The 21208-nt window shown below is 37.6% G+C and overlaps 1 protein-coding gene across 6 annotated transcripts in view; it reads left to right on the top strand.

The window, feature by feature from the left end:
* Positions 1-3814: 3814 nt before the first annotated feature.
* Positions 3815-21208, top strand: part of DENND1A (DENN domain containing 1A) — a gene marked incomplete at both ends in the record, with an annotated part of 216449 nt that continues 199055 nt past the window's right edge. For all 6 annotated transcript variants that reach the window (XM_082009030.1, XM_082009029.1, XM_082009028.1 and 3 more), the window contains 2 exons: positions 3815-3831; positions 10217-10287. In XM_082009030.1, the coding sequence (XP_081865156.1) occupies positions 3815-3831; positions 10217-10287 (88 nt within the window). The remainder of the gene's footprint in view (positions 3832-10216; positions 10288-21208) is intronic.

Genomic DNA, 21208 nt, shown 5'->3' with positions numbered 1-21208 from the left:
ACTAAGACTTTATGGTCAATCTGGAAGTATCCTAAGGCTTTCACCAATCTTTTAATTCCTGGATTATTTTCTTTTGCCTGAAGTTTCCCTTCTGCTTCCCTTTTGTTTGCTATTAATGCTTCATCTCTTCTGGGAGGGTGATTCACAGTTAATCAGCTCATCTATTCTGAGACATTCAAAAACATTGCTCTATGGACAGGCCAGCAGGCATTGCTGTAACCCTTGTGTGGTTGAACCCTTCTCTTTCCTCAGGGGCTTCACTGTCTCTGCTGCCCTGTAACTGTTATACAATTACCACCAAACCATTGGGCCAGCTGCAGACATTAGTACCATCAACAGAATTGCTGCAAATGTAATTTGCGTTACCTAATGAGCAGCTTGTTTACATAAATATACCAGGTAAACTGGAAAAAACAAATTCTACAGCTTGGAACACAAATTAATATTAGGTAGATAGAGAAAAAACTTCCTGCACTTGAACAGGAACATCTACATCATGTTTAACATTTTTGTTTTCTCATTGTCTTTTAGCACTTTCATACAGAAAACATAGTTTTCACAATTTGAACAAATATTTAAATATTAGTTGAAATTTTGAATGAATTATCCTATTTTATTATTGCCATTTGGAGAGTACAAGTCGTGTTCTGTATCCATGCACTGGATTCTGAAATATATATGGTTTTGCTTGCTTCATATATACAAAATAAAGTTAGAGTGTACCATACTAATTACATATTGAGTGTCTGCTTTATCCTTTAACTAGAAGAAATTCTAGTCACTCATCCTTTCCTCACCTTTCTGGTTTCCTCTGTCTTAGCATTACTAGATTTATAAGCTCACACTTGTTTTATTAGAATGTTTTAAACTAGAGTTTCCACAGACTGAATGTGCAGTGTTCATGTTGTCAGACCCATTTGCATGTCTTCTGTAGTAAGGACAGAACCTCACAATTTTCCATACACATTCCCATTTACTTTTATTAAACTCCTCTTTAGTAGCCGTGAGCTTGAGGTAGGTCATCCTCTTCTTGAAATACACTAAAATATTGTTTTTCAGATTGATTCTCTCATGCTTATCACATAACCCATGTAACTGTAATATTTCCTGCTCAAAAGTTTTAGCATGCACCTGTGCATTATCCAGGCTGAGAAACTGTTGATGAACAGGCACCAACATGGGGTGCTAGTACCATTTCTTCCCCTAGGGGCAGGAAAATATGCTCATTACAAATCAGTCACCTACAAAATAGATGTTTCATTGAGACATATTTAAAGGTAATTACCAAACACTAATTCTGCAAGCCATTTTTTAGTTATCAGCCACTCTCAGTTCATCCACCAACTCAGCTATCCAGCCTTCTCAGTCTGGTTCTTGAAATCCAATTCTCATACCTTGTTTTCTACACTTTGGTGTGAACATGTGCTTCCTGATCATTCATTTAATCTGTGAGAAGATTTAAATTTCTCATTTGAATCACCTAGCATTTTATTCCTTAGTATGTCTAGTCTAAAAAGTATCAAATGTAAACCAGTCTACTATTCTTGCGTACTACACTGTCCCCATTAAATATTTACTAGATCTGTTCGTATTAATAAGTTTACCAAATCTTTAAAAAGCACACTAAACAGAACAGAGCAAAACTAAAACTTTGAGTGTCTAGCTCTACCTCTTAAGTTTAATGTCAACTCATTTTCCAAAAAGGGTGATGAAACTGAAGAAACTATTAGCCACTCTTAAAATGTTTTTTTTTCCCATTGTTATTTTACACTGTACCAGCATTGTATTTACCAGCTTCCTTATTTTTTTCCTCATTACTGACAGTTTTTTTTTCTTTTATAACCAATTTAAAAAATATTTCTATAAAATTCCCTTAATTTGACAGTTATGCCTATAACTTTCGATGTACTGGTTTATTTAAAGGGGAAAAATACTCCTGGTCTGAACACAGGTTAAAAAGCTACTTTATGTTGACACGGGTACTTCTGTATGAGACAGGGAACATCGACATATATCACCTTTACATAATGCATGTCAAGGAGCAGCAAAGGCCACCTGCACCCTACAGAAGGCTAGTCAGGAGCTGAGGGTGACCACAATGCAGGCTGGGCAATGACCTCAGTGACCAGGCACAGCCCCACAGACAGGAGCTGGGCAGGCAGAGCAGGGGTGCTGACAGCAACAGAACCTCAGGACAGTCCAGCGGCCATCAGACAAAAGCAAGGTAACAGGTCTAAGGTCAGTCCGGGAAATCCAAACAATAATTCAGGACCAGGACTGGGTACAGGTATACCTACACCACAGCTCAAGCCATGACTGAATGCTGAGGCCCGAGCGTACGTATGGCTCCTGTGGCAGAGGCCAGAGGGTGTGGGTGGAAGACTGTGGTGGAAGTACCTCATCTCAAGTACTCAAATTCATACTAGAAACACTCCTTCTCATCTACCCAAACATTTCTTTGACTTACTATAACTGTGAATAAACCTTTCAGGACTTTTCGCATAAATTTTTACCGTATTTTGTATTTATTACGTGAATGAGGATGGTATGATTTCTCCTACCCAGCCCCTCTGAGGAACAAATGAGATATAAAAGTATCTCAAATGGCATATTCTCTCTCTCTCTGATCTTTCTAGCTGACTAGATTCTTCAGCCAAGCAGTTGGCTTCCACAGTGATTTGAAGTTTAGGGGTCTTTTAAAACCAAATTTCCATTATTTTTAATTCCTCACTGCAGATCATCTCCAGCACTATAAAGTTATAAATGGTTAAATTACGCTAGAAATTGTCTAAACCTTCCTGTAAAACATGTTTAATAAAATTGTTGGGTACCTGTTTGATCCTGTTTGCCAACTCCAATAAGGCACATTTCAAAATCTGTCTTACTGCAATTTTTCAGTCAACATAAGCTTTGGCTTCAGCAGACTGCATTTCATCTCTCCACTTCTTCTTGAGAAGCCTCCAGTCCCCCCTATGACCTCACTTGGGCTTGTAATTCTTTCTAGCCATCCTTTACTGCCTTTTCAGCAGCTTTGGTTTCTGTGACCGACAGTGCAAGATGTTCTGTCACGGCTCTGCGAGGAGTACCAGCTCACAGCCCCTCTCTCTGCCTTTTTTTCTTTGACTTCTTCTGTAGTCCCTAGGCCTCGGACAGTTATTTCTGCCTGGGACTCCAGCCTGTTCCTTGCCAAGCCGGGTGCTGTCCCCGTGGGGATGGCTCACCTCTTCACAGCGCTTAGTTCCGCTCCGCATCTACCCGTGCCCGGTGGATTGCTACGGGCCCTGGATTACGCTTGTGGCGCGTTTTGGCCCTGTTCAGGGGAGCCTGGCGGTTCAGGTCCCGCGGACGGGACGGGCAGCCAGGCAGCTCTCCTCCACGGTCCCACTCAGCCCCCCTCCTGGCGCTGCTGCTCGGTACGACTCTCGGCAGCTTTGGGTGGGCCGGCGGCTGAGGAGCGCTGCCCGCTCCGCCGCGGGACTCTCGCCTGAGGCGCTCTGAGGGGAGCGCGGGGAGGGGGTGAGGCGGGACTGGCCGCGCGCGCGCTCAGAGCGCGTTGCCATGCCGACGCAGCGGGCCGCGCGGCGGGCTCAGCGGTGCCGGCCGGCCGTTGGCCCCGCCCGCGCCACCGCCCTCGCGTCCCTGCCGCACTACAGCTCCCGGCAGCCCTCGCGCCGCGCCGTGACTCGGCTGAGGCGACGGCGGCGCCGGCCGGGATGGAGTGAGGGGGCGAGCGGCGGAGAGAGCGTAGCCCGCCCAGCTCCGGCCCCCTCCCCCTGCTCTCTCTGGCCCGGGTCTATGCGGCCCCCCAGAGACCATGGGATCCAGGATCAAGTGAGTGTGCCCCGCAGCTCTCTGGCCCCGCTTGCAGGCCCTCAGGAAAGCGGGAGGGGTCCGGAGAGCGAGAAGGGGACTTCCCCGCCCTCCTCCCAGCTCCCCGTGAGGCCGCGCGGGCGAGACCCCGGCCGAGCCTACAGGACTCGGGGCGGGGCGAGAAAAAGAGGGAGAAAGAAGGGGGAAGAGTGCCTCCCGCCCCCAGGCCAGCCCGCGGGCCGGGGAGGGAGGCGGTGGCGGTAGGGCCCCGTGCCGCCGAGCCCCAAGTCAGCGGCAGGACCCCGGGAGCTCCCCCGCCCCCTTGCCCTGAGGAGGGGAGGAGAGTGTCGTTTCCCGCCCTCAGGCCCGAACCTGGTCTGGTGTCTGCTCTCTTCCTCCCTGTCGTCAGACCTCCCTGTGGTAGTGCACAGGGCTAGGCTGTGAGGGCGGTTTGAATTCTGTCGGTGCAGGCCTTAAGAGGGGTGGGGGCTGCTGGAATGAGCCCGTCTTCCTGGGCAGCACTGGTGACGTCTGTTTTGGGGGATGTTGGGGTCGAGAGAGTTCAAAGCCTCTTGGATAGGTTTGAGCGTGCTAAAGGAGAGATGGATACTCTAGCTATGGTATGTTGAAAGTGCATTAGCAAGGGGATTTGGGAGAAGGAGAAGAGTGGTGCAGGTGATTAGTACATTGGGCCTGCAGCTCCATGCTCTCAATATCTGTCTAATTTTCATAAAACTGGGGGTTGATTTATTGGTAAGCCCTGTTGGTGTGTTTGGTATTGTCACATTAAAGATCACATTAAAGATATGCTGTTCAAGACAAATTCAATTCCCCTGAAACAGGTAGAGGTGTAATAAAGCTATCAGCCAGGCAGGGAGTGCCGACATCTTTGTGCATGAAAAGTGTGGTAGAGTGGAGAGATCCAGTTAGATTGTATTTTATTCAACAGTTTCAGTAAGTGCTGTTGAACAGCTGTTTTTCCTTCTTGAACACAACGTTCTTCAAGATTACATAGGGCTTTAACTTTTTAGCTCTTTTGTTTAACTTGAATATGAGACTGCAGGAGAGAGAGTTTGTAGTGTCCTTAGTGTGATGACACATCGTCATGTTCTCAAGCCCGTAGGCTGGATAGACATAAATGTGTGTCTATCCAGCCAGGTGTTTTATGAAAATGTAAGTGGATAATGAGTGCTTGTAATGATAGCACGGAGGTGACTGGTTGGTTCCAGAAAGCAACCTTCCTTCTTTGGGAGCTACTGAGGGGATAAATTTTGCACTTCTTTGGTGTATGAGTTCTCAACTGTTGCTACAAAAAAGTCTGCAAAACTAGTTAAACTCTTAGATTACATTTAAACAGGTAGAATCACATTAGATTACATGTCTACAGGTAAAATCTGAAACTTACTATTTTGACAGCAGAGCAGGCTATATCTGCAACTTGCATCTTCGGATCTTGCAGTGGTCACCCTTGCTTGGGTCACTTCAAGATTATGATCTGAAATGACTTCTTATAATGACCTTATCTTGAATCTCTTAAAAGACTGATGCTCACTTAAAATGTAGTTTCTTTTGTGCACATACAGAATCCACAAGCTGTGTTTACTGTTTTTGGGTTTTTGATTGCTAATTTGACTTTTAATGGCTTTGCACATACTTTGCTGAATGTGAATGTAATCACTCAGATGAGAGCTTCAACTGGAAACATCCCTGGGTGAGGAGTTGTAGCAGTTAGAAGTATTTATTACAGCCAGTGGACTTTAGCACTTTTTCTGTGCTTCAGTGTTTCAGCGTGAACTGTCTTTCAAGATTACAGACAAAGCGCACGTCTTTCTCTGTCACTAGGAAAACACAAGTGATAGCCCCATATAAGCAATACTTTTCATTCCTCTTGGACTTTGTGAGAAAGCATTTTGTCTGTTGTGTGATTAAGCAACTTTGTCTTGAGCAACAATTAATAAATTGCTTTTCTCCACTTTGGACAGAACATTGTGTATATGCAGAGTAAGGACAAAATTTCAAAACAATCTTGAAATATATAAAGAATGAGAAAGCCCATCAGAGTAAGAGTGCTTTTCTGGTCTGCTCTTCTGAGCTGGATGTTTAATCCAGCAAGGACTTTCAAGTTAATAAGTAGCTCCCTTATTGGGGCAGGTGGGAGCGTGAATGAGAAAACTATTTTATAATTGGGTATACTGAGGCATGCCTCCTTTAGTGGTGTTGCCAATATGCATTGGAGCCCTAGCAAAAATCCAGTAGTCAGATCTCTCGGTTTTTGCAATAGATTGATAATTATGAGGGATATTAAACTCCTTGGCACATGATCACTTGCACATGCTGTGGTATACTCTGCATGAAACCTGGACATATGTGTCAGTTATATTTTTGATGGATGTATAGTAATGAGTCATTTGAGTAAAAGATTGCTCAGAGGAAATTATCAGTAGCTGCATCAGACTGAAGTGAAAGAAATCAAGAAGTTGCCAGCAATCCTGTAATCTTTTGGCTTTTGTATAGCTGCAGGCGGAAAAAAAGGTAAATTGAGTATTGGGTTACAGTGTTGGGTTAAGCTCTGTGTTAGAGCATGTTGTACTGTACATGCAAGGCACTCCGTGCCAGCAAGGTAATGCAAAATAGGAATCTGGTTAACCTGACTGCTATCGCTTCTTGGTAGCCTTCGGTCCTCAAGACATTACAAAAGAGAAAAGATTTTTTATTTTTTTTAAATAATGTGTCAATATCAGTCTGTTCAACAGAATTGCATTGCACCGTAAAAAAACTTGGCATGTTCCTTTCCAGAGGTGGTTGTGTTTCAGTGATGACAGAAAGGATAGTTCATATTAATCTGGGAATGCTTTCAGATGTTTGACATAAAGTTTACGATAAACTGAAATGTAATATTACCTACCTAGGGAATATCAGGCAGAAAAAATTAAATGTATGGAAGTTAATCATGATTTAAGGTGCAATTTCTGAATTGAATTAGCAATTACAGATTTCTGCTAATAACTTTTTCTGCAAGAGTTGAGCAACTAAGTCTTGTTAAAAGACAGCTAACTATCAAACAGTGTCAGGCACCTCTCTAATGCTTCAATTTTTAAATAGAATAATACTTTCTGTCATAAATTCTATTACATTTTCCTATGTGTAGAAAAAAAAATGCTCCTGAACAGAATTTAAATAGTGGCTTTAAATATGTATGGTATGTACTTTCTTACATACAGTTTTGGAGAAGGACTTTATTTAATTTTAGTCCGCAGAAATCTCTTGCAATTTGGTAAAAACAAATAATTTTGATTGTAAAAGGTACATAAATATCTTATTTAAAATATTACTTCAGTGTAAAATTGAATTTCTTATGGATTACTTTGATACTAAAGCTATTTCTACATCAGAGAGATTTGAAGTAATTCATACAACTAGCATTTAGCACAAAAGCATTCCTTTCTTGTAGAGCTCCTTCCTAAATTTCTATTTACAACCAGACACTGCATTTCCTTCTGAAATTATTCAGTTACCAAATAAATGGGGTACTATGTATTCTTGTACATACATGCCCTATGCATTTCTTTATTGCATCTGTATGCTCACTTAATAAATGACCACAGGTCTTTCAGTGATTATTTGGAAGCTATTAGGAGGAAGAAAAACCTTTGTGTGTGTGTGTTTAATTTTATAATGCTGTGGATGATTTCAGTGTGTTGAGGTTTCAATATGACATGCAGGTGGCATTAGATATCTGCAGGGTAGTTCAATAGTCATAAAAATGGACTGCAAAATATACATATTATGATGCATGTTTGTGCTGTATTTGCAAACTGTATGAAGTCTTATAGTGACTTGTTTCCTTAATTCCACTGAAAAGTTATAAAAAATTCAGAGTTCAACAATGACTTCATTCTCATACTGAGGTGTTAGCTTGTTGAATGCAGCCTTTAATACTAAGTTTCTGACTTGGCAAAGCTACTTTAATTTCACTGTTCATAGAAATAAGTGGACGTTTGTCATGCAATATTAAAATACAAAATTTAATGTCTCTTTGTCTGAAAGTTTTGGTATATAGTATGTGCTCTTGCCAGGTGTGTTATAGAGTGTTTTCACTACAGGATTTGAACACAGACTCTAACATAATACTAAAACGGTGTTGTTATTTTAGCCATTAGCTATAAAAATATTACCAAATTTATAAACTTTTAATTAAGGAAACAGGGTGCTAAAAATAAAGACATAAACAAGGAGGGTAAGATAAGGCTGCACAGCAATATATATGAAAGGAAAAATACATTTCTGGTGTTATGTGGATATCGTTTCATCCTCATCTTGTACCATGATTGTAGGAATGTAGTTAAGAATCTCAGTATTTGAAGCAGATTATATGCAGCGACTCTAAAGTAGCACAGAGAGAATTATGCAAGTTTGTTTTATACTGCAGAATGATAGTTGATTTGTTGATTTTAGACTTCTCATAACTTAGGAATGTAGTTTTCTGAAAAATGGCTACTTAAGACATCAGTTTGGAACTGGTGGCAAATTAAATTAATTGAATTGTGAACCGAATTGTTACTCCTGAGAGGTGCTCTGTAAAACTGTAGAGTGTGATCCTATGCTACTGAAACCAACGGTAGATTTTCTGTCGATTTAAATAGGTGTGGGGTTTGGCTTAGATCCACTTGAGTTACACTAAATGGGCCTGTGGCATGGTTAGAAATGTTTTGTTTAATCCCTTTTGGTGTTAAAGTAAGATTAAAAATAATAGAAATTCTCTGAAGAGTAGGCTGATCTTCTTGACATGTTTATGTGTTTGGTTTGAGATGCTGCATAAGATGAGTTTAATTTTTAAAATTATTATTCAGGCAGGTATTCTAGCATATATATATGTAAAAATAAATATATATATATAAATATATATGTTTTTTGTCATTATTTTCATCCTTAGCTGTAGGGAACTAACAAAAGTCACAAGTTAATTATACCTCAACAATTTTCTAATGTTAGATAGTTTACATTAACACATAGGAGACAATATTGTCACTGTACAAGCAGCCATAAATTTAGAGCAGTACTTATGCAGTTTTGATTCTTGGTTTTAATGAGAAAATCTAAGAATAAAATGTCACATGTTCAGACTTACAAAATCCTTATTTCAATAACTAAAAAATTATAGTCTAATATGTGATTTTTCTTTAATCTCATAAAAAATTTTGGAGTAGCTAAAATTGTGAGTCAGGAATTGAACTCAAAATATGCTTTCTTATATAATCACCTGCTGCCTTTACATGCTCCTCATGAAATGTGATTCCAGAGCTTCGCTTAGGGAGTTATGTTAGTAAGAACTCAAAATGTACACTTTCTTTAGTTTTATGACATTAACTTTTTACTTTTATTACTGGTATATTTATAACTCTGGAGCAGAGTAAGTCTTTCCTGAAGCTTCATTTACATTCTGTAGCTGAATTTGGTATAATTTTTGACTGTCCCACCTATTCCTTTATTTTACGTGCATCTGGCAGCTTTTTGGATTTAAAACTCTGGAGTCTCATGAGGTGAAGCCTCGTGCATTTGTAATATTCTTCAGGGTGGCTTTTTTTTTGACAGAGATAGAAATATTTTGACAGGTAGTAAGGAGGGGAAATGTCTTAATCCTAAATACAGCCTCTTACGTTTTCCAGTAATGTATGCATAAAATGACTTTGCATCCTCTTGACTGCAGCTTCTTTCCGCCCCCCCGAGCAAATAGTATCCTGAAGTTGAACTCAAGGGTCACAATAATGAAAATGTGAATCTGTGTTGTTTGTCCCATGTGGACAATGTGGCTGTTTTCAGTTTGGTGAAAATTCAGGGTTTTTTTTTTTTTCCCCCCTGAAAAAAATCCCTGTGTTGAGCACATAGGTGATTTACTTTCTCATTTGAAAGTAAAGGTAAAATAAAAAGAACTTGCTTTTGCATGTTGCATATGTAATCAAAATTGCTATTGTGGCCAAGACCTGACATAGCTGTTGTTTCTCTGAGTAGCATTCTGAAAAGTGATACATGGGTTTCTTTTTCTGGCAAAGTTCTGAATGATAGGCCTGTGATATTTTAGTACCTAGAAATGCAGACTAGTCACAACAATTGAATTGACTTAAAGGTTCTGTGTGCTTGATTTCTATTGTTTTGATTCTTTTTTCCTCTGTAGAAATTGTTAGACATCCAGCTCATACTGACTCATCTGAGCTTCAGTCGTATTTTGTTACATACTAGTAAGGCAGAAGGATCTGATGTGAAATCATCACAGACTATAAAACAAGAAATCTAGTTTATTATGTTGTCATTGTAACGTATACATTCTTAGAACCCTTTTTGACTGAGTAATTGAAAGCACACTTGAAAAAAAATCTCAATGTGCTAAATACTGTTTTTTTTCTTTCAGACAAAATCCGGAAACTACCTTTGAAGTGTATGCAGAAGTAACCTATTCAGGAATTGGTTGCATTGGGAAAGGTACTGTTTTGCACTCCAATTCTACCTGTTTATTGGCTAAAATTATTCTTAAGAACTATGTATTGTGACATAATGAAGTATGTTTAATATTATTCTGTTCTGGCTTTTAAAGGTATCTTAATCACTGGTTCTGCAGAGTCTTTTACAGTTAGGACTAAAAATGAGAAATTCTTGCCTCTGTCCCTCGTTGTGGGCAATTTTCTGATTTCTTTGACTGTTTTGCATTCTTTGTCTTTTAAAATAGAAAACACTCTTATTTCATTAGATTGAAAAAGTGAATGTATATGCTCATATAAGGAATGGGTAATTTTTTAGACAAAAAAATACCCTAAAACTTCTTGTGTGGAATTCATTTTTACTACTTCTTTCTTACTTGTTTACAGAAATATTTTTATCTGTTCTCAGAATTCTTCCTTTGCTCAAATGATTTTATGTAGAAATAAAGCAGGAAAGCAGCTTATGATTTGATTACCTACTTTTACCAAACATTGTTATCAAGCCATAATTAAGTATTTTTCTATAACGTTATTTCTGACAAATATTCCTATGTTTATGCTAGAGAAGTCCTATAACTGCTGAAACCAACAGGTAAGTATATTTGTGAATTTTTGATTGCACTTTTTTCTAAACCTGAGGAACTTGACCAAATAAGCAGGAAAAGCCAAGGTTGAAATTCGTAATCCCAGAATTTAGTTCAAGATACTGTTTTGTGAGATCAGTCTCTAGAATGTTATGAAAAGGAGGGATGTCAAAGTTAAATAATTATGATTAGTGAACATATACTGAACTAATATTCCTTTTCTCTATTATGAAATGATCGTGTGTATTATATATAATGAACCAATAGAAAGGATTTTTATATTTTATTGATGAGAAAGTCACTTATCTCCTTTTGTATCTGTATTTGTTACAATCAGCAGAAGTCAAATAGCTGCAACTCTTTGCTTTACTGCAAAGTCTCCATAGGAGTTGTAACTGGAGTACAGTTTTGGCTTGTCCTACTGCTATATGCCATCATGACTATTTGATGTAACTGCAGGAGCCCATTTAATAACTAGTCTTTGTTTCTGCACATCTGACCTGGATTCTAGTGCCAGAAAATCTGAACAAATTTGACCATAAACATTACATTGTACAGTACTAGTGTCTGGGATATAATCTTCTCTTTGAAGTTTGTTTGCATCCCCCTGGAGGGATTAATTCCCTGCTGTGGGAAGGTGGGTTAAAAAGCACGGAAACTACTTTACAGGTTTTTAATTGGAGAATTTAGTATACATTTTGTTCTTTAAACCAACTGATTCTGTGTGGGAGTTTCACTTAGTTGTGTTTTTAGGTTTGTTATATGCACTTGTAGGTGCAAAATCTTCATAAATTGTTTTTAGTGAGTAAAAAAATTGTTTTAATAATTGCTTTTACAACCCATATATTCTGAAGTTATTAAATCTCCCTGAATATTCTTTTTAAAGTTTTTTTTCCAACCATTTTTTGTTATATTTAAGAGGTGCCCTTTATTCTCAGAAGTCTTAGATTTGTGTATTGCCAAATATTCTGTCCTTCCGTTCTAATTGTTTGGTTCTCTGCAGCATTGACAGAATTTAACAGCTATTCTGTATTCCAAGCAAATCACCATTCTAGAAATATAGACCTAGAGACCTCCATGAAGCCTTTTCTACTTCTTGGCTAGCTGTTCTATGCCAGAAGACCAAGAATATATATGAATATTTTTTTTTCAGTCAGGGAATGTATTTTAAATGGCAAGGAGCAGTATAAAATGTATGAAAGGTGTGTATGGAGCAAGTTACCAGGCATATTTAAAAAGCATTTTCTTTCCATGTAATGGATCTGAAAATTAACTAAGACAACTGTTTTTGAAGTTCATGTCTAGTGTAATAGTGCTATTGATCACTTACAATGCTCTTTTAATTCTTATATCAATCTTCTGACATGGTCTTGAGGAGAATGAATTGCTCGAAAGCTGTAACAGTCCTAGTGTGGGAGATTGGCTGGCTTGTGGGATGGTAAAACATGCCTCTATTTTGTTTTATTCAGAAGTTTGTGTGGCAAAGGATGTTTTCCATGTGACTGTTATATATCAACTGCAATTAAAAGCTTTAATATATTTCATAGTTCACTTGCATCTTGCTGAAATGGGAGATACTGACTTGTGTTATTAACTACTGACAGACAACTGTCCATTCAAGTAGCTTTATTGCTCATGCAATTGTTAACAATCTTGCATTAAATGTTTATTTGGTTAATAACTTTTGAAATGAATGAAAGCAGCATTATCCATTGACTGTTGTATAGAATGCTCCCTATTAGTTACCAAGACAGTTGACTGCAGAAGAAAAAAATCTGTTCTCGGCTCCAAGACATCAATAAACTGGAACAAGTTCAGTGGAGGGCCACCAAGATGGTGAGTGAGCTAGAGCGCTTGCAGTGGGAGGAGAGGTTGAGAGTGCTGGTTTTGTTCAGCCTGGAGAAGACTTCAGGGAACCTGAATAGCAGCCTTCCATACCTATCGGGAGTTCATCAAGATGAGATATCCAGGCTCTTCACAGTGGTGCATGGCAGGAGGACAGGGGGCAATGACATACACTGAGTCAAGAGGTGTTCTACCTGAATATCGGGAATGTGCTTACCATGAGGACAGTCAAGTATTGGACCAGGTCACTCGGAGAGGTTGTGCAATCTCCATCCTTGGAGGTTTTCAAGACCCAACTGGATCACAGCCTGAACAACATGGTCTGACCTCACACCTGGCCCTTCTTTGAGAGGAGGTTGGACTAGAGACCTCTCGAGATCCCTTCCAGCCTGAATTATCCTATGATTCTAAGATTTGATTCCTAGAAACGTAAGCTTCAGGAACATCTGGAGGATGTTTTTTACTTGTATTAAGCTATGAAGAGAAAACTTCATTGAAACCGAAGAAGTTGAAAAAGCAAATTCCAGTCCAGGCAGAACTCTGCCAAACCACAAAGAAATATGTGAACTGAGAAAGGAAGTGATCACTGGATCACCTCAGCTGTGGTCTCTCTGTTCTTTCCCCTCTAGATTGTTTAGCAATAATAATCACCTGTGCTCAGCATTGGTGATTTGTATATTTCTGGCACATGAAGTCTTTGGTATGTTATACAATTCCAGTGTTCAGTTGTATCTAAAAGCTGTGTTTGTGTTTTTCTTTGTTATATTCATAGATCTTATTTGGGGACTTACGGATTTTTCTTACTGGGTCACTTTATGTAAACGTGTTATCTTTGTTTTGAGAACTGTGAAGCAAGATAGCTGCAACTGTGACTAGCAATATTAAGATGAATATTTGTTATTAAGATATTTCCTTAGGAGAAGACAATTACCAAGCCAATTTTTTGCCTTATGATTGTGATTCTGTGGAAGCCTGGAATTCCCCTTAGCTATTTGAATCTAAGTTAGTGTGTGTGGTTTGTTTTTTTTAAAGGACATTTGACTTCCTAAAATTGAATGAAAATACAAAACTGCTTTTATCTTAACTTTGTTCCCACTCTTAATTCCACTTTTAATTTGGGCTGTCTGGAATTCAGAATTTCTTCAATTAATACTTTAGTGATGCATTCATTCATTCAAATAGCACTGTTCTCTTGTCCATACCCTCTTCTGATAAAATGTTGATGTCTTCTCACCAAAAGTCTAGGACAGCAAAATAGAATAGAAAGAACAGAGCCTGCATCTTTACAGTGACAGTACATGGAAGATTATCTAATGAGAAATTTGTGGTTTTTTGTTAAGTATGTCAAGCATAGGAACTTTGCAAGTCTAGTGGTTCTCACCAGCTCCCACACACTTGCTTTCAGGAAGACAGGGGAAAAATAGTCATAGTTTTATTTAAAAAATGGAATATTATTGTAGGGAAAATATTGACTAAAACTTGTAGTGTTAATACTTTGATCTTTTCCTTTGTAGTATCAGGTAAGTACTGGGTAATGACTGTGACTGGGAGGAAAAGGTGCAGTTACAAGGCTGATACAGAGTCCTGCCTAAGAGGCTGACTTAGGTTGAGTAGTCTTAGCATGTGCCTTTTGTGCAGTGGTATAATTCGGATAGGGTAAGATGTTAATACTGTACAGATGGGCACAACAAAGTCAACTATTTAACAAGTATGGCTGGTAACTTTGGCTTTCAACCATTCCAGGTAAATAGAGAGATTGTTAGGACTTAAAAAAATATTGATTACTAAGACAAATTCCAATTCACATATAAGGCTTTAATATTCTGTAGCCTGTGTTTGGGGTTTATGTCTTTGCCTTTATGCATTTTAGTGCTGTGTAGTTCTGATGGTAGGAGAATTTCTAACTTTCCTTATCACTTATATCTAAGGAGGCCATCTGCCTTCCTAAAACTATGTGTATTGCTTTAAAAAAACCACAACCAGACAAAAAGTTTTTAGATTAGTCGTGATTATTTTAGAGATTTCACTGATACGAGTTAACCTTGCTTCAGAAGGAAATAAATTAGAGCCTCAAAAATCATAGATAGAGAGGAATAATAATACAGTTTCTTGCCCAGCAGATGCCACTAATAGATTTTGGACGTCTCTATAATTGTGTTAGTTTTGCCTTTCTGCTGTCATACTTAAGTAATTAAGTATGACTTGTGAGAAATGAGTATATATATGTTTTAGTTGACACTAATAATTGTTATAGCACTTCTGAACACTACATGCAAGGTTTAAGGTCTACGGTTGTTTTTCTTAACATACTGCTTTATGTTATGTCTTACTGTTTACCCTAGTGTAAGAAAAATGTTTAAAACCAAACTTTGTTTTCAGTGTTTTTCATACTCAATGATACCAAAAGCTTTGCAGCAGAGGATGTCTGTACTGTTTGTTTCATTACTGATGTAGCTGGTGCTTCTCAAATTCAAGCAGCTAGAAGGGTACCCATTTAAATCCTAGCGGGAAATGCTAAGTTCTCTGGTGTTAGGACAGTGTGTGTTCCATAAAATAGCACATTCCTAAGCAAATAATGTTTCATGTTCTAAACTGAAGCTACAGACTATAGTTTTAACTTATTTTAATAAGTTTGGATGGTAAGTCTGTGAGTTTGGTGTGTGATCTTGTCTCATTCATTGGAATTGTTATATGCAGTGGATAATTTGAGAACAAAATAGATGCTTTGTATGAAATACTATTTTACTGTGATTTCTTTTTACTACTATTTTATTTTTCCCATTTTTAAACTTCATGTAAAGGAAGGGTAAACATGTTTTATGAGATTGTGAAGCCCTTCTAATGGAGGGCTTGTGTGTTTGTCATGGCATCTCATAATAGTAAAACTTCACAGAAATTGAGGTAGTAAATTATAAAGAACTTAAGCACCTCTAGAAATTCAGTTCTATAACTGTTGACATATTGTATGCTTGCAAGTAAAGTGCATTGGAGCTGCGTTTCTTTTTTTAAAACCTCAGCTAGAAGACTGTTCTGTGTTTTTGAGATGCAGAAGTAAAAAGAATCTACTAGCAATTTTAGTTTAAATACCTATATAAAGAAAGTGGAAGTATGCTAACTACTTAAGACATTTTTGTTTTAACTTTCAAAGCAGCACTTAAAGATCTTAAAACTGCTGCAGATCATTCATCAGAAATATGATGTGACAAATTTAAGGATCTTGCTGGACCTCAGCTGAAGATTCTCTCTTGTTAGATAGGGCCGTGAGGAGAATTGTAGTCTGTCATACTGTTCATGTAGAAAAAGAGAATTTGTTAGTCTAAAGTAACTGATCAAAATGGTCTCTAAAGTATGAACATTTGAAAGTAAATGCTCACAAGAGTAAGACACCCAGCCCCCCCACCCCTGTCTGGGAGGACGTGGCATGCATTTGTATGGGTTTTTTGTGTTCTCGCCAAAGCAGACATTATAAAAGTATGTCAAATGTGTAGCTTTACCATGTAGTGTGCCAAAAGGCCTTTCTCTCCAAGGACCTCATCTTTCATCTTTTTGTGAGTGTAGCATAAATTCTTGCTGTGTGTTAAAGGAAAAAGCTAAAATGGTTTAGTACAGCTAAAGGATTTCTTTCTTTCTTTAAAAAAAACCCCACGGTAAGTTAGAAGCCTAAATGCAATAGCATGGACAAAGTGTAAGTGTGTTAGAGTTTAACAAATGTTCACTGGATTAGTAAAGGAAATGTAGTTTATACTACTTCTTTTATGACAGAATTTAAAAGGTCTTGCTCTAAGACTCGCCATGTGCTTCTTTCTTTTCTCCAAAACATACCACTAAGTTGAAAAGGGAGATGAATCTTAGAAGGAAACTATTAACTCTGAGGGAGTTTATCATTGTTTGAGAGAAAGGATGAAATTTGCATTTGAATTGGCTCTGAGAGTAGCATGTACTACTAATCTTGTTCCTACTAGAAGCTTGTGAGTAGTTTAAGTACTTCCTTCTTTACTTTTCATGTTCTAGCCCTGTGTTGTAATAGCTCCCCCTTGCCCCCCCTGCTTTCCCAGTAGATCACAAATGTTATAACTTAAACTAATCGAAATCCTTAACTCTACTGGCAGAAGTCATGATGTGCTTGGTCCCTAAAAATTATTCTAGTTGTCACTATGGTTTCTGTGATAGGACTTCACAGGTAGAGAGAACTAGCAGGTTTCTGTCTCTGCAAAATAGACATACTGCTGTTCCTTATTATTTTTTAATTATTACTTATTATTTTTTATTATTCCATTATGTTTTTGTCATATGTTATAATTTTAGATAATACAGCAGTACCTCCCATATAGCTGAAGTATTTTCTTGAGCATAAGCAAAGTTGCTGGAGGAGTAGGATTAAGTTAACACTTGGTCATTCAAAAGTTTGTAAACCTTACCTGTGCACCTTTCAGAGCAATATTTTGTTGTTTGAAGTCTGCCTGTTCTGTATTGAGAAATAGGTAACATACTGAAGGTTTAGGAATAACAAAGGAAGTGCAAAATTCAGGTGTCTCCATTAAATAAGGGCTTTCTGTTGAATATGTGCTGTAATTCAGGTATCACAAGTTTTCCTATCCCATCTTTATGGTATTATATTGCTACACCTTAGTTCCTAAAGTAGGATTGGAAAAGTAACCAAATCTAAGTAGGTAATTTGGGAATTCTAATTCTCCTAAACTGCTGCTTTGTTTTTCTGTTTCCATTTGATGGCTTTTCTTCTAAGTACAAATAAGGTGGAAAATTTTCACAAAGACCTTACTAGGGTTGCAGTGTCCAGATCAGATAAGTAGCACTGTCTGAAATGTTTTGCTTGGAGACAGTTCACAGTTTGACTTTTACAGTGTAAATGAAATACATAATTAAATTTGAAGAGAAACTCACTTTATGAAAGAATATTAGAATCTGTCATATTACAAATCATCATAAATTTTATCTAACACATTTTTAGGTGTGCTCTTAGCTGATGATATTGGATTTAGTAGACTCCCAAAATGTTAATATCAAGTATAACTGAATGTTCTTCCATTTCTTTAAGTTATTTTGTGGGAAGAGGTCTGTTTGTCCTTTTTACTTCACACTTTAAGTACTACCGTCTATAGTCTTTTCTATTTCACAAGTATTTACTAGTCTGCACTATATTGCTACTGCTGGCACTGTTTAACTAGACAGAAAAATTCAGCACAGAAAGTCTTACTCACAAGACTTTAAACTCTTTTGTTGATTTATATTTTTTAAAGGAGGGAGCTTGACATCTTCATCAAGTTCACAGTGGGCCTGCTTTGTTTGCTTTCTCTTGAATGCTTGATAAGATTTTTCTTCTATTGTTTTGTGCAGCAAGGACAGAACTTGCCATGGCTGAGGTGTTTTTTTTGTAAATCCACAATATGGTCATTGTCTGCTGCTGAATAATTGTGACTGCTTTTTGTACAACCAGAACTAAGGCTTTGGCTGTGAACAGATTCCTTCTTAGCGTGAAAAGAGACTAATCCATGTAAATACAGCCCCAAAATAAAGCTTTACAGAAAAAGGGAAAGGCTGCTAAGCAGGAGGGCAGAGGTCAGCAATTTAACCTTTAACCTAACAAATAAGAAGCATGAAAGTTCCTGAATTGGTTTACAAAGGCAAGCTCCTGTGATCTGTCAGTTTTTCTTTTCATGATAGAGTTGGGTGAGAAAACTGACTGACAGCTAGTGCCTTTTTAACTGCAGGTTGAAATTAACTGCTAAACTGAAACTTTTTTAGGGAGGTGTTTTTTTAGTGATTTTAACAAATTATTTCCATTTGCTAGCTCTACTTGCAGTTTTGCTTAAATTTATAGAGGAGTTTGAGTGGTTGTTCTTTTTAAAGAATTCTTGAGAGACTCAATTCAGATACCAAATACTACTGAAACATTTAATATTTCAGCATTTGAAGCATTTAAGGATTTGATGAAGCACTTGTTGCAATTAACTCTCTTTTTATGTGCTCCTTTAAGAGTAGGAATGTAATTCCAATAACTGCAAAGAGACTGTACTTTGAATAGAGTCAAAAAGTTGTTGTTAAAGTGTCTGTGTGACTATTTGGGATTAATTTTAACTTTAGTTCGTTCTCGGTCACAAAAATTTCCAAGGTGGTTTGTTTTTGTTTGTCCTTATTTAATCACAACAGGTAATCTCATTAATGAGTGTTAACTTTTGCTTAAAGCTTAATGCATTTGCAGTCAGCTGTTAATCTAGATATAGACATTTCTGTAAAGAACTTTTAATTAGAGTGTCATTCAGGTGAAAAAGAAACAAAGTAGTAATGACTTTAAAGTAGACTCCCTGTAGATTAAGAATAGCAGTTTTGGGTTTTTTTTCTTGCCTAGTGTTGTAAGCACTGTCCCAGAAATGACTGATGTTTGGTCCCTCCACAGTTGAACTGATGCTTCCTATGAGTGTTTTCAACAGAAATGTTGGAGTTTAGAAGTTTTGTCCATGTTTAGTCTGTTGACATGTATGTCAGTAATTCTACCCTGAGCACTACTTTAAGTTTAACATGCAAGCAAAGCAAATTGGGTAAAGCAAAAGATGAACTAGATCTATCCTTATTACTGGTTCTTTTTGTTATAGGTAGTTCCTTGCAAGAAGAGAATGTAAACTCTAATTCAAAAAGAGGCCTATCAGACAGCCTGAGGCAATATTGGTCTGCTGCTCTTTGGTGTGATATTTTTTGCCATGAAAAAGAGACATTGTCAGGTTTTCTTGTGGGTTTTTGTTGTTGGGGTTTTTTTTTGTTTAATCTTGAATTAGAGTTAGAAATGAAGATGATTTGAGGTAAAATTGTTATCAAAGAAGCATAAAATTAATGCAAGGCTACTGTTTCACTTCAGCAATAGTTGTAAAAAACCAAAACCAAACCAAAGCAAATCCCAAACCCTACCTTTTCCTCTGCAGGATCAGCCTTGTCTCTGGTAGTATTCTACATTAAATGCTGTAGCATGTTGATTTACAGCAAAGGGTCAGTGTGGTACCCTTCCCTGTAGCAGTGTTTGTGGATAACAGTGGTAAGACACGTTTTAATCAGAACTGTATTATGTTCTATTAATATCCTAACATACTCATTATCTGTGAACAAGGTGTATCACTGGCTTTCCACTGGATTCCATCACTGGAGAGGGGAGAAGGAATGCTAAGGGAACGCTGCTGAATCCTGACTGATGTTTTTTGGCCCTGTTGGTGCTACCAAGTTTTGGTAAACCATTTGTCAAAATTCCATATGCTGACAGATTATTGACTCTTGGGAAGATGACTTTTATATCTTTTTTTACATGGAAACAGTTTTTGATATACTTTTAAACAGGACTTATTTCATGAAAGAGTGGGATAGAAACCAAGGAAGTTGAAATGCAGTATTAAGGATGATAACCTTGGATGGAGGGGTGGGAACAAACAACTGATAGTGATAATCTATTATCTGGAATGTGTTACAGTCTGGAGAGTTCATTTGTTTATACTCCATAGGGATTAAAAAAAACCCCAACCAACCCTCAAAGCCCTTAATATTTAAGTTGGTTGTGATTTTTCTGAACTCTTCCATGACTGACTATTTGGGGAGTAATGTTTTCTAGTTTGATGAACTAACTAGTAAAAACAAATGATGCATATTATAAATAGTCAAATAACATAAAACTATGTAGAGGTACCCTGTGGAACTTCATAATCTGAGTGGAAAGCACCAGTTAAAAGATGAGGAGCAGGAGTGAAGGGTCCTATTTACTGTGCCTAAAATGTGTGGTCTGCCCTAGACTTCATCAACTATTACAGTACATATACACCTAGCGAAGTAATGGAGGGGACAAAAAAAACCCTTTCAGTGAGTACTTTTAAAGCAGTATCTTGGATATTGTAGCCAAAAGAATTTTCACACTTAGAATTTGTGATAGGATTTTAAATCGTGGTGATGGGAATTACATTCACAACTCTCACTGCATTCTACTGGGATTAACTGAATCCCATCTCTAGTTCCTTTGAAGAGTCACTTATGTTGAAACTACATAGTTATGAATATAAATAGTGGTAACATTACTTTTTTTAAAATGGATTCTTACATTGTTTTATCTTTTAAGTAAATAACTACTCTTCATTTATGTCTAGTTGACCTGTAAGATAATTCTGAAATCCTTGAGATCTCTGTTCCAAAGATTCTAAAACCAGATCATCACTCTATTGAAAAACACCTATCAAAAATAATTAATGCAGACTCAAATCAAATGCTAAAATGCAAAGACCAAATAGCTGATTAAGTTTCACAGTATAGGTAGACAGTAGAATCACGCTTCAGACTTTTCGTATTTGTAAGCTTCATATTTTACTTACTGTTATTTAAATTATGTGCTTTAGCTTTTTGTGAATATGACCCTAGGACAGTGCAAGCAAGTAGGGAGGGATACCAGAATATGAGAAGCAGCTCAGTCAGAATGGAAATTAGCTTATGCTAGTTCTTTGCTAGTCAGTT

Source organism: Phaethon aethereus, assembly GCF_964289735.1.
Source record: "Phaethon aethereus genome assembly, chromosome: 20".
In the NCBI taxonomy this organism is placed as follows: Eukaryota; Metazoa; Chordata; class Aves; order Phaethontiformes; family Phaethontidae; genus Phaethon; species Phaethon aethereus.
The sequence above is the reverse complement of the archived record's forward strand: the minus strand, read 5'-3'. Positions and strand labels throughout refer to the sequence as shown.